General features: G+C 33.2%; 1 protein-coding gene across 3 annotated transcripts in view; it reads right to left on the bottom strand.

The window, feature by feature from the left end:
- Nucleotides 1-14,276, bottom strand: part of GRID2 (glutamate ionotropic receptor delta type subunit 2) — a 1,464,312-nt gene that overhangs the window by 301,034 nt on the left and 1,149,002 nt on the right. For all 3 annotated transcript variants that reach the window (XM_077882884.1, XM_077882885.1, XM_077882883.1), the window contains exon 11: nt 12-324. In XM_077882884.1, coding sequence (XP_077739010.1) covers nt 12-324 — 313 coding nt within the window. The remainder of the gene's footprint in view (nt 1-11; nt 325-14,276) is intronic.

The following is a 14,276-nucleotide window of genomic DNA, read 5'->3' as shown; positions in this document are numbered from 1 at the left end:
ATTCTCCTTACCTTGCTGTACAAAGGATCCATACACAAACCACATGGAGTTGTAGAGAGTAGTAGAAGTCATTGATCCCATTTGTAATCGTGGGGGATTAAGCCAATTCAAGAGGTAGACCAGAAGACCCACCAGAAGAACAGTGCCAGCTATGCAAGCCCATAGAGAGAGATCAAATGGTGCAAGACAGGCAAACATATCCACTGTCTTTTCAGCCCTTCGAAGTAGTACTCCCACTGAGTAGTCCATATAGCGTGTTGTAAAGTCCACCACATTCTCACGATCTGGGGTGATAGTTAAAGCAGAAATCCCTATGTCGGCTCTCTGAGAAATTGAAAGAGAAAATATTAAATTAACAATGTGAAAAACAATTTGATTTGTGACGTTTCAGCTTGCCTTAAGGAAAAGAAAATAGATGCCTGAGGCAACATCTTTAGTCTTTTTATATAAACCAAAAAACACTGCACAGACTTCTTAGAGGGAAACTCTGTGTGAATTTTGCATTTCTTACTACAAACCTTGCTCTACAAGAGTCAGATAAATTACCTTGTTCATATTATCAGTGCATGTGAAATCAGTGAAGAATATTTCAGACATAGATAACACCTGAAGGGAATTGTCTGTTTTCCTTGGGTCATTTTATCAAAGCCATATTTAACACAGTAGCAAAGGTAAGACTTATTCTAAAGAATTCTTTCTCTTCCAAGATATTTAATTATGTTCTTAACGTGTAAATTATCAGGCCGGTAATTAAAATAAAAGACAAAAAACAAGACACCTCAACCTAGCATTTTACCTTTGGTTTAGACTTCTCTGCATCAGAATTTATATTATTAAGCTCTAAAGACATTGCAGTTCGTTAGAACTTTCATATAGCACTAAGTTATAATGCCATTTGCCAAAAGTCTCAACTATGATTTTACTGTATAAACCTCAGAAATGTTTTAATGAAAAATTAAAGCTTAACGAGACATAATTTTTCTTGGAAAAACAACCCTTCTTTTCAATGTGTATCAGTGATAGCGCTCTAAACTACAGTACATTCTATTTTCCTTATTTGAACCTCACAGCAAAATTGCTATGTACTATTGCGATCACAGAACAAATGAATTACATTTAAATTCTATGATATGAGAACACACATTTAAATATCTAAAAGATATATTTTGTTTGAAATAATGATCCATGGCTATGACTAAGGCTGTGGGAAGCTCCTTCCAGACAAATACTATATTAAATTGTTGAACATTTTTGTTATTATTTTGTTATAATACATATTTATTACGTATTATTATTGTTTTATGAAGGAGTGAGTATGGAAACTGGTTTTATTGCTTTTGGAGACCAACACAAGCAAGCAAGCAAGCAAACAAACAAAAACAAGAACAATATGAAAAGTAACATACCTAATGGAATGCTAAACCAGTTCAAATAAATCTAGTCTGAAGTAATAATGGCTTCAAAACTATTCTAAGCTAAATTTAAACCTCTTGTGTTTTTTTTTTTTTAAGATTTTATTTATTTATTCATGAAAGACGCACACAGAGAGACAAAGAGAGGCAGAGGGAGAAGTTGGCTCCCTACACGGAACCCAGTGTGGGACTCGATCCCAGATCCTGGGATCACTCCCTGGGCCAAAGGCAGACGCTCAATTGCTGAGCAACCCAGGCGTCCCTCTCTTGTGTGTGTGTGTGTGTGTGTGTGTGTGTGCATATACATTTTACACATATATATCAATCCATATATATTTGCTGTTGGCCCAGTACTAAGTAGTTAAATAAATTTCTTATTTAATCCTTCTAATACATCATGAATTATGTGTTTTCCCCTCCATTTCATAGATAGGGAAACCACAAAGAATTAAGTAACTCATTAGTGCTCATAGTTAATAAGTATAAAAGCCAATATTAAAGCTCAGTTTTCTTACTCCAAACCTGTCCTCATAACCACTTACCCTATTGCATAAAATTCTTCGTTTTCCAAATAACTCATATGGTAGGTGGTTAAAATAACTAGGACAATTTTTACCTTAAAAGAGTCTAAAATTTTGTGGGTTTTTTATTGCGCTATTTATATTGCAACAAGGCCATGTTAGTAATAAACACTGAGTTTATACTTATAGAGAGGTATTAAATTTAATAACACTACATGAAAATGAACTTTTTTAGAAAAATAATTATTATTGTTTCCAGCTCACGTATTTATTTTCTATAGCTAGATATTAGGAAGCAGGTCTTTTCAGACTGAAAATCTAACCTGGATCCTTACATCTTCAGTTCTATCTATTCTGAGCTTCAGTTTATTCATTTGTGAAATGAAGGTACCTAAGTTTAGTGTGATTATTGTGAGTTGACACATTTATCTTAATACTAATGGTGAATAAATATCTCTCCAAGATTCAATTAGGCTTTCAGAAGTCGCCTTTAATTTTTCAGGACATTACAGTACTATGGATCAGTAATTTAGTAATTAATTGACGGACTAGTAACCGAAAGCATTTTATGACTAAATTAAAATCAGAAAATTTCACCTAAGGCAGAACTTACTGACAAGTTGACTGAATATTTGTAAATATTCATCAATATTTTGTTGATAATTGTTTAACAAGTAAATGATTATGAATTGGAATAGTCATACAGTGATTCTACTAATAGATACTTTTAAGTATCACGAAGCAAATTTCTATAATGGAAAATAGATATCTAAGGAATACTGTGCACTTTCGAAAAAGGAAATTGATTTTATTGTATGTGCTAAAATATTTATTAAACATAATAATTGCCTGTCTTTTTTTTATGGAGAACTTCCTAAATTCTGGTCCACTTTTAATACTTGGCTAGAAATTCCCAGTCTCCCTCTGGAGGACATCTCAGAATCATTTAATGGCCTTTTCAAACTGCACAAGTACATTTACATTCAGACACAACATAAAAACATATGCGCATATTTTCCTATTTCTGAGATTTCCTATTTCTGATGAAGTACTTCATCTTCTCCTTCAGAATCAATAATATAGCAGATCATTGTGCTTGATATGAATATGTGATAATCCTTACTTGTATGAGAGAAATTTTACTGGAGCAGAAAAAATAAAACAAGAACCACTGATTCAGAAAGATAGCACAAAAACTTCTTGAATCTTTCAAAACTACCAAAAATTATTAGAAACAAATGATAATTTGTTATCATTCACTTCCCTTCCTCATTCACTGCTTTCCTTCCTTTCTTTCCCTTTTCTCTTTATTCTTTTCTCCTTCTCTCTCTCCATTTCTTCCTTTCTTCCTCATCATTTATCTGTTTATGTATGCATACATGTCAATTCATTTGTACAGTTTCTATTTTTCAAATCTTTACCTCATTAAACCTTTAATCTTCTCAGTACACCCCCACCCCAACTCTTGGAAGATGACCTTTACTGATATTTTGTGGAGAACATAGATATCAGTTTAAAATTCAGACTTATTTCTATCTCTCAATCTATACCCCATTCTATTTAACCGTTATCTCTCAACTTATTTAAAGCTATTTAAATCCCTATTCTATTCTATTTAACTTCTATTTACATTGGAGGAGCTGTCTTCCCAACCCTCTATCCATCAGTAAACTTATTAACCAATCCCCCCTTTCAATTATTTAAACTCCTGTTGTTTTTTTTTAATGTATTAAACATCATCCTAACAACTGTAAATTTTCTATGAAAGGATTCTGTAATTCCTTTGCATTAAAATAAAAACAAAAACAGAAAAGCCTGTCCTCCCCTCCATGACTTCTGAATCCCAGTTATACTTTCTCTCCCCCTTTTTACAATTTTCTCTGAAGATTTGTCTCTATTTCCAAACTTCCTAGCGAGTCTGGAAGATTCTTTCGTACCCATATTGTTAAGTACTCTGTTACTCAATGAACACAGCACTTCTTTATTTTTGCATTGCTGAGTGAAATGGACGCAACTTAGTGCTCATCTGTTTAGGTTTCTTGACCTTTGACAGTGACTACTCTCTCCATCATAAGCATTCTTTTCCTTGGATTTCATGACATGATATAAACTACTTTTTCAGTTCTTTTTTCAAGCTTATGTTAGCAATCCTCTGGACTTGGGCCTTACAGACTTTTCTCATTTGAGATCTGCTGCCTAGGCAATCCTTTTATATCCATTACTTCCATCGTCCCCATTTATATATCAGATTTACAAATTTATTTTTCTAGGTATATCTGAGTTCTACAGTCTAGACTGATTTATGTAACTACATTTCTATTAGATGTCTCAAAAATACCTCAAATTTAATATGGCCAAGGCCATATTCATGGTGTTCAACTCTAACCGGTCCTCTTCCCATGTTTCCTGTTTCAATGAGTATCTTTTCACATAAGTCTTAAAGCTTGGTGGTCTCATTATCTTTTCCAATCTTATGCCTCCTATCCTGTCTATCACTGTTGATTCTACCACCTAGGAATCCTAATAACCATTCACTTCTCTATTATTTCCAGCTCTCACCATTGCTTTTATGGGCTCATTATCAGTTTACCTGAAATCTAGCATTTTCTTCTCTTAATCTCCCCATTACAGACAAAGTAATCTTTTTATAGAGAAAATCTAATCCTGTCCCTTGTCATAGTTTAAAGGTTTACAATAGATTTGTGTTGCTCTTAGGAAAAAGATTAAACTCTTTAACATAGTCCATACATATTTAGATAGACTCTCTTCAATCTACCTCAACATTTACATGTGGAACTATTTTCCTTTCCAGCACTTCTTCCTGATACATGGTCTTTGTACATGCTATTCCCACTAAATGGACTGGGTTTCCTGAAAATTCTTCAAGTAAACTCTTGTTCATATTCATAAATCAGCTCAATTATCACTTCCTCAGGGTAGCTACCCATGACCCCCTTTGATTAGAAAAATAAATCTTATATATATATACTATCAGAGGCCTACATTCCTCACTTCTCTAGTAGTTGTGACAATTGTTATTTTACAAATAATTATGATTCGTTGGTTAATGTCTGACTTTTCTACTAGACTACAGGCTCCATGAAACTAAAGACTGTGATTTTTTTTTTTAATTTGACATATTCCTGGTATCTACCACATTTGTCTGGCATAGATTCATGATCAATAAAAACTTGCTTCATATATGAATGAAGATGGAACATTTACTGGATACTCATTATTCAATTCTTATAAAGTCTCTTCTATTCTTTAGCATTCCTGACAGAGACAGACTTTTACAGAATAAAAAGAAAATGGTAATATTAAAATTTATTAAATATTTTAGCACTGATAAAAGATTTATATCTTAATAAATGATTACTTCAATGATTAAAATAAGGTTCTTGGTTTATTAATTTGTTTATATTTATGTTATTTGCCATTTGTTAAGGTAATCAAGAGTCCACTACAGTAGGTTCAATATTTTACGCAATATTAATATATGTCAAATGCTTAAAGAAGAAGTGATTATTTGAATTTTGAAGAATTAGTACTAAACCTGGAATATAAATAATTTTTTAAAAACTGTTCTAATTATACACTCAACATTTTCCTCAAAAGGTGATTTTTAAAAACCTACATTGTTTCAGCTTGTGAAAAGGAGATGAGTGGATACTATAAGGGGACATGGCTAATAAGCCATACAATAACTGAATCTTACTTAGAAGCATAAACTTATGCTAAAAAATTTTTGTTCTAAATTCATTCTGGGGATCCCTGGGTGGCGCAGCGGTTTGGCGCCTGCCTTTGGCCCAGGGCGCGATCCTGGAGACCCGGGATTGAATCCCACGTCAGGCTCCCTGCATGGAGCCTGCTTCTCCCTCTGCCTATGTCTCTGCCTCTCTCTCTCTCTGTCTCTCTCTGTGACTATCATAAATAAAAAAAATAATAATAATAAATAAAAAAATAAATTCATCCTGAAAAAAATGGTCATATCTCACAAATAATCATCTAATTTATGCTTGAATATAATTCCAAGGATATTATATTAGTAATACTAATAGTCACATTTATTTAATGCTTACTATATACTTAGTGCTATATGTTCCACATACATTATTTTACTTAATACTATTCCAAGTCAAATGCATTCTTTCAATATGAAAAATTTACATTTGAAATGTTTTAATTAGTATAAAGCTTTGAGCATATATGAACAGATACAAGTTCATATAAATCTAATTATAATTTAAATCTGAATCATAAATCTGGATAGGTCTACCTAACCTTTCAAATACTTGAAGAATACTATTTTATACCACAATTGGAAATACTATTTTAATGCTAAAAATAATTTGCTTATAACAATCACTCTTCTCAAAATATGATTTCCATATCCCTCAAAATACTGGTTATTTTCTTGCAAACAGTCTAATTCATCAATGTTTCCTCAACTGATATGAATAATACAGTTTTTGAAAATGAAATTGAAGCTTGAACCATTTTTACTAGGCCAATTACAACATTGCCTTATACTAAATTTAAGGTTTATACATTTAAAACATATTTTTGAAACTCTCCCCCCAAAATATATTTTTAAATGAGACACTATCAATCTAGAAGTTCTTATAAGTCCTATGCAATTGATTTGAAGTAAAATGTTAGATTTTATATTTATCTCTCATCAGTTTTGTTCTTTGGTTCTTTGATTTTTTTACATCTATCTGAAATATTTTGAATTGTTGACAATCAATCATTATATCTATGTCTTTTGTTAGCCTTGATTCATTTGGAAGTTTGAGAGGAAGGCTTTTAATTCTTCATCTGCATTACTAGTAAAATATTGATGAAAAGCATTGCAACTTGCCTATAAAGTTCTCCCCATTTTTTTTAAAGATTAAAAAAAATTAAGATTTTATTTATTTATTCAAGAGACACAGAGATAAGGGCAGAGGCAGAGACAAGGGAGAAGGGAAGCAGGCTCATTGGGGAGCAATGTGGGACTCAATCCTGGGACTCTGGGATCACACCCTATCAACCACTGAGCCACCCAGGCATCCCATAAAGATTCAATTTATTATTTGACAGAGAGAGAGCAAGCACAAGCAGGGGGAAATGGAGAATCAGACTCCCCACTGAGTAGGGAGGCCAATGCGGGGCTCAGTCTCAGGGCCTTGGGATCATGACCTGAGCTAAAGGCAGAGTCTTAACTGACTGAGCCAGGCCGGGTGCCCCAAGTTCTCCCCATTTTGATGGGAGCTCATAAGTTAACACTTCAGACATTATTTTTTTAAATCACCCATAGGTATCCTCTATTATAGTGTCATCCAACCAGGCTACTCTATATGGTTTTTAAGTACTTTGTAAAAGACATTGAACTCAAAATACATGTGTAACCAACTCATGCTATCATAGAAGAAAATGATCTGCTTATTTGTTTTATCACCTATAACACATCAGATTAATAATCCATCCTATAATTTTACCAGATAATAAAATCAAAGTCACTGTTCATTTAGAATGATTTTTCTAATTTTGAATGTACTAATAGCCAACTGATAACATTCCCCTTTTTCATGTTTTGTACATAATATCCATAGTAGTGTCTGGTAGGAAGCGGTGGGAGTTGGAAGTTTTGGGAGCCAGACCCTGAGAATGATCAAGGGTCAGGGCAGAACCAGCTGATGGTGAAGCAGACCATACAGATTTTCATGAGGATGAAGCCTGTTGTCTGGAAGCAGCAATAAGGGGACTTTTTTTTTTTTTTTCATGATTTCTTCACAATTTAAGTGAGAAGTTTCAATAGGAAATCTGCTTAGGAAAATTATTTTTGGGAGATTTAGATTTATTCCATAGATGAAGATGAAAACTTCAATTACAGTTTGATGTCAGAGAGTCAATTCAGAAGCACAATTGTAAAGCTACTGATGGGGCAGCCCAGGTGGCTCAACAGTTTAGCACTGACTTCAGTCCAGGGCATGGTCCTGGAGACCTGGGATCGAGTCCCACATCAGGCTCCCTGCATGGAGCCTGCATGGAGCCTGCTTCTCCCTCTGCCTTTGTCTCTGTCTCTCTCTCTGTGTCTCTCATGAATAAATTAAAAATAAATAAATAAATAAATCTACTGGTGGATTTGGAAAAAACATAAAGGATTCAAGAGACCTCATGACTGCAGAATTTAGATCTAATCAGGCTGAAATTATAAAAAAAAAAAATTGAATGAGATGCAATCCAAACTGGAGGTCCTAATGATGAGGGTTAATGAGTTGGAAGAAAGAGTGATTGACATAGAAGACAAGTTGATAGCAAAGAAGGAAGCTGAGGAAAAAACAAAAAACAATTAAAAGACCATAAGGAAAGGTTAAGGGAAATAACTGATAGCCTCAGAAGGAAAAATCTACATATAATTGGGATTCCAGAGAGCACTGAGAGGGCCAGAGGGTGAGAAAGCATATTTGAAGGAATCACAGCTGAGAACTTCCCTAATTTGGGGAGGGAAACAGGCATTCAGGTCCAGGAGATAGAGCAGTTCCCCCTCCCCAAATCAATAAAAATGGTTCACACTTCGACATTTAATAGTGAATCTTGCAAATTCCAAATAAAGAGAAAAATCTGTAAAGGAGCGAGAGACAAGAGATTCTTAATTTATATGAGGTGAGGAGAACTATTAGATTAATAGCAGACCTCGCCACAGAGACCTGGCAGGTCAGAAAGGGCTGGCAGGATATATTCAGAGTCCTAAATGAGAAGAACATGCAACCAAGAATAGTTTATCCAGCAAGGCTGTCATTCAGAATAGAAGGAGAGATAAAGAGCTTCCAAGATAAGCAGAAACTGAAAGAATATGTGACCACCAAACCAGCTTTGCAAGAAATATTAGGGGGACTCTGTAAAAGAAAGAGGAAGCCCAAAGAAATAATACATAAAAACAGGGACTGAATAGGTATTACGATGACGCTATATTCATATCTTTTAATAGTTTCTCTGAATAGCAGCAATGTCCATGGTGGCCAAATTATGGAAGGAGCTTCAGTGTCCATCGAAAGATGAATGGATAAAGAAGATGTGGTCTATATATACAATGGAATATTACTCAATCATTAGAAACAATAAATACCCACCATTTGTTTTGATGTGGATGGAACTGAAGGGTATTATGCTGAGTGAAGTAAGTCATTCGGAGTCATAAATCATTATATGGTTTCACTCATATGAGAAATATAAAAAATAGTGAAAGGGATTATAGGGGAAAGGAGAGAAAATGAGTGGGAAAAATCAGAGAGGGTGACAAAGCAAGAAAGACTCTTAACTCTGGGAAACGAACAAGGGGTGGTGGAAGGGGAGGTGAGCGGGGGAATGGGGTGACTGGGTGATGGGCACTGAGGGGGGCACTTGATGGGATGAGCACTGAGTGTTATACTATCTGTTGGCAAATCGAACTCCAATAAAAATATACAAAAAATAAAATAATAATATCCATAGTAACTCATATGTCACCTCAGAAAATGCATTAATTCCCCTAGGATATCATTCATTTGGATTTGCAAATTTGAATTCATTAAAAGTATCTACCATGAGCTTCAATTCTCTTACGTTTGTTCCCCTCCCCCCATCTTTTTTCAAAGATTCTTTGCACAAAGTGGAAGGAAAATAGTTGTTGAAGAATTTTGGCACATATTTAACAAGTATTAGATCTATCTCTACCTATCCAACTTCTTAAACCATATATTTTCTTCTCTTGCTCTTCACAAGAATGGACTGTTAATTGATTTTTAAAATTTCTTGACAGTTTGCTTAAATATTACTTTAAATTCTTTGGTCTTCAAAATAATGTCTTAGTGTAAAAATTCTAGGTTTCCTTGGAAGAAAGTACAGATTGAAGAAATGCTAAAGGAGGATGAAAAGAAGAGTGATAGAAGAATGTAGTTAATTAATGATATATAACATGACTTTGGGTAACTTGCCAAACTTTCATCATTTTAAGGTCACTCATCTGTACAATACGTGGATTGTAATTGGTAATATAAGAGCCCTTCTAATTCAAAATTTTAGAGCTAAAAATTATTTTTTCAGAACTTATTGTATGTTTGCTAATGTAAGAATATAAATTTTTTCATTCTAAAGATTTTAAATCCAGAAACTTTATTTATTTATTTTTTTTTAATCCAGAAACTTTAAAGTTCCAACAGATCTTTCCAGGTAAATACAGTATATAAGTTATTATTATCCATAGGAGAAATCAAGGCATAAGTGCTGGAAAAGAGAAATAACCAGATTATCAAATTAATCACTAATTATTTACTTTGTCAATGTCAAGATTTTATGTATTTCTTTGAAAAGAAACAAATGTATTTTAAAATATCACTTTATAGATTGGTAGTTAAGTTTCAAATGCAAACATACAACAAAAATCCATTAGTTTTCAAATATACCACTGGAAAAGAATAAATCTCCAGTTAGACCAGTGAAATTCTTATTAAACTGACTTTCATTCTGAAATTAAGATCATACTAAACAATTCTACAAGATTTTAGAAGAACAAAGATTTATAAAGAAGACATTTAAATACAACAGGACAACCACTCTTGTAACTTCGGTAACATTTTCACATCTTTAACTTTACACTTTTACAGAGTACTGGTGAGCTCATTGAAAGAATGGCATTTATTTGATTATAACTTAGCACATTATAAGGCAATAATAGTCTAATTAAGATAAGTACTAAGGAGATTTTACTAATATCACTACTATTTAATATTTACATAGTGCCTACTACACACTAACTACTTTTCAGTGATTAATTCAATCAATTTCCACAAATATCCTGTGAGGTAAATACTATTATCTCCATTCTATAGATAGGAAAATTGAGACACAGAACTTGACCAAGTTCATACTACTAAGATCCAGGATTCTGACCTACTTACTTAGGTTGTCTCTAGTCTATGTTATTTAAACATAAGTACTCTTTCCTCCCAAAATAATTAGCCCTCTACCTCAGTATTGCTTTAGAAGAATCGATAATTTCTCACTTGATATAGGTCTCCTTTACCATATGCCTAATTCATATACTTATACACACAATTTACATATATACAGATATAGAAATATACATACTATTGAGCCACTTGAAAATAGGTTGCATATATCATGTCACTTTATCTCTTAATATTTCAATGTTATTTAAAAATACAGAAGCACAGTATTGTTATCAAACTCAGGAGATTTAATATTGATTCATAGTTTAATCTGAAGTCTGTATTACAACTTTGTCATTTGTTTCCAGACTGTCTTAACAATTTAGTCCACTTGCCTTGCATTTAATTATTGTGTCTCTTTTCTTTTTTTAAAAAAATATTTAAATTCAATTTAGTAAACATATAGTGTATTATTAGTTTCAGGGGTAAAATTCAGTGATTCATCAGTTGCCATATAACACCCAGTGCTTATTCTATCAAGTGTCCTCCTTAATGCCCATCACCCATTTACCCCATCTCCCCACCCACCTCGCCACCAGTGATCTTCAGTTTGTTTCCCATAGTTAAGAGTCTCTTATGGTTTGTCTCTCTGTTTTTATCTTATTTTATTTTCCTTCCCTTTCCCTATATTCATCTGTTTTGTTCTTAAAAATCCACATATGAATGAAATCAAATGGTATTTGTCTTTCACTAATTGACATTTTCCTTAGCATAATACCTTCTAGTTGTAGCCACATCGTTACAAATGGCAAATGGTGTATAAAAGTGGTGTGTATGTGTGTGTGTGTGTGTGTGTGTGTGTGTGTGTGTGTATCCCACCTTTTCTTTAGTTATTCATCTGGCAATAAACATCTGGGCTCTTTCCATATTTCAGCTATTATGGATGGTGCTGCTATAAACATTTGGGTGCAGGTGCCCTTTTGAATCACTATTTTTTGTATCCTTTGGATAAAAACCTAGAAGTGCATTGTTGGGTTTTAGGGTAGTTCTATTTTTAATTTTTTGAAGACCTTTCATAATGCTTTCCAGAGTGGCTGCATCAGTTTACATTCCCACCAAGTGCGAGAGTCTTCCCTTTTTTCCACATCCTCACCAACATCTGCTGGAATCACACTGGAATGATCCATTCTCCAAAGGATGGATTAGTTCACCTGTGACACCTGAGGCCTGGTTCTTCATCTATCTTGTGGTAGGATAGTTCCTTCACAACTTTTTTGAGTGTGTGGAAATTGATCTAAGTTCTTTACTTTTACTCGATTGGAAGAGCTAATGATTTCATAATTTGTCTCTCATTGCTATTTTCGAAAATCAGGATTTTTAAATTTAATCTACTATTTTTTCCATTATTTACCTTATTATTTTCTACTTTTACTTCTGTTATTATCTTCCTTTTATTTTCTTTTGTTAAAAATTGTTGTATTTGGGGACACCTGAGTGGCCCAGTGGTTAAGCCTCTGTCTTCCGCTCAGGGTGTGATCCTAGAGTCCCAGGATGGAGTCCCGCATCAGGCTCCCTGAAGGGAGCCGACTTCTCCCTCTGCCTGTGTGTCTCTGTTTCTTTCTCTGTGTTTCTCATGAATACATAAATAAAATCCTTTAAGGGCAGCCCCGGTGGCGCAGTGGTTTAGCGCCGCCTTCAGTCTGGGGAGTGATCCTGGAGACCCAGGATCCAGTCCCAGTCCTGCGTGGGGCTCCCTGCATGGAGCCTGCTTCTTCCTCTGCCTGTGTCTCTGCCTCTCCCTCTCTCTCTCTGTGTCTGTAATAAATAAATAAATAAATAAATAAATAAATAAATAAATAAATAAAATCTTAAAACATAACTCCTTTAAGTGGATTGTTGTACCTGTTCTAGCTTTTGGAGATAGAATTAAATGTTTATTTAAGTTATTTCATTTTTATTGATGTGGGTTTTTAAGACTATGGATCACTCTAAATATTCTTTATAGACTTGAATATGTAATGTTTTCATTACTACTACTTTAAGAAAGTTCTGTAATTCATGTTTGTATTTCTCCTTTCTTCCAATAGTCATTTAGTAGAAGGCTTTCTTAATTTCAGTTGGAAAGCCTTTTCTTTTTTTCTTATATTTTGATAAGAGAAATTTATTTATAATATATTCCCTGAATGGAACTTAATGGTGTTTTCCTTCTTTCTCTCTTTTTCTTTTTTCTTTTTTTATGGTAGTTTTTTTAAGATTGATTTTTGTCAATGTTCATATGCTCTTGAGAAGATGATATATTATCAGGATGTTGTGTTTGATATATATACAAATACTTTTGTTTATTGTTATTATTTATGTACATATTATTTATTATTGTGTGAATTTTGTTGTGCTTTTCTATGTGGTATGTCTTTGCCACTTTTCTTCTTTTGGTTTTAGAAAGGTTTGTACTTTTGCTCTAATGGTTAACTCCCTATTTGCACCTATCATTACTTCCATTTTTCCCCCTTTAAGCTTTTACTCTTTGATATTTCAGTTTTAAATGAAACCTGTGACTTTCACTTATTGCCTGCACTATAGTTAATGATAGTCTACTTCTCCCTTACTTTCCTCTTTTTCCTTCCATTATTTAATTCCACCCTTTCATTTTGAGAACCTATGATGATTTCCTAATTATTTAATCCATGTTTCTAACTTTGTCTTAGTATCAATTCTACAATTAAATATATCAAATGATCCTTACTAATCTTCTGTTATATCTTGGTCAATGAAGCTCATAGTCCAGTAGTTTCATCAGAAGCTCAATTGTCCAGTTTTGTCTTAGTGCTTATATATTTAAGACTGTTTTGGTTTTGTTGTTGTTGTTATTGTTGTTGTTTTTCCATAGCCATGAAGGGGAGCTTGGATGGACACAAGATCCTTGGCTTACCCTTTCTTTTTTGAAGTTTTTGGGAGTGCTTCTATGGTGTTAGCTTGCTTTGTGTTTTGCTCTTGAGAAATCTGACAGTGGTTTAATTTTTTTGCCCTTTAAAGTAATTTGGTCTTTTTGCTTTGAGAATTTTTTCTTGTCTTTGAAGTCTAATAGTTTTACTAAGATGTATTTCAGAGTCTACTGTCCTGGATCAGCTTTTCTAAGACCCTAAGTATATTTAAATTTTTTTTTTCTGGAAAATTTCCTTAGAATATACCTAAGTATATTTAAAATTTTTTTTTCTGGAAAATTTCCTTAGAATATACCTTTAAATAGCAATAATTTCATTTTGTTGTTTTTCTTCTTTAGGAACTTCAAATATATATGTATGTTGTTTTGTCTATTTTTTTTACTTGATCCTGTCATTCTGAACTTTTTTAGTCCTTTTTTAAAATTTTTAAAAATATTTATTTATTTATTTATTTATTTACTTATTTATTTATTTATTTTTAGTCCT

This window comes from Canis aureus, chromosome 33 (genome assembly GCF_053574225.1).
Source record: "Canis aureus isolate CA01 chromosome 33, VMU_Caureus_v.1.0, whole genome shotgun sequence".
NCBI classification, from domain to species: domain Eukaryota; kingdom Metazoa; phylum Chordata; class Mammalia; order Carnivora; family Canidae; genus Canis; species Canis aureus.
Note: the sequence above shows the minus strand (reverse complement) of the source record. Positions and strands in the feature narration are given on the sequence as shown.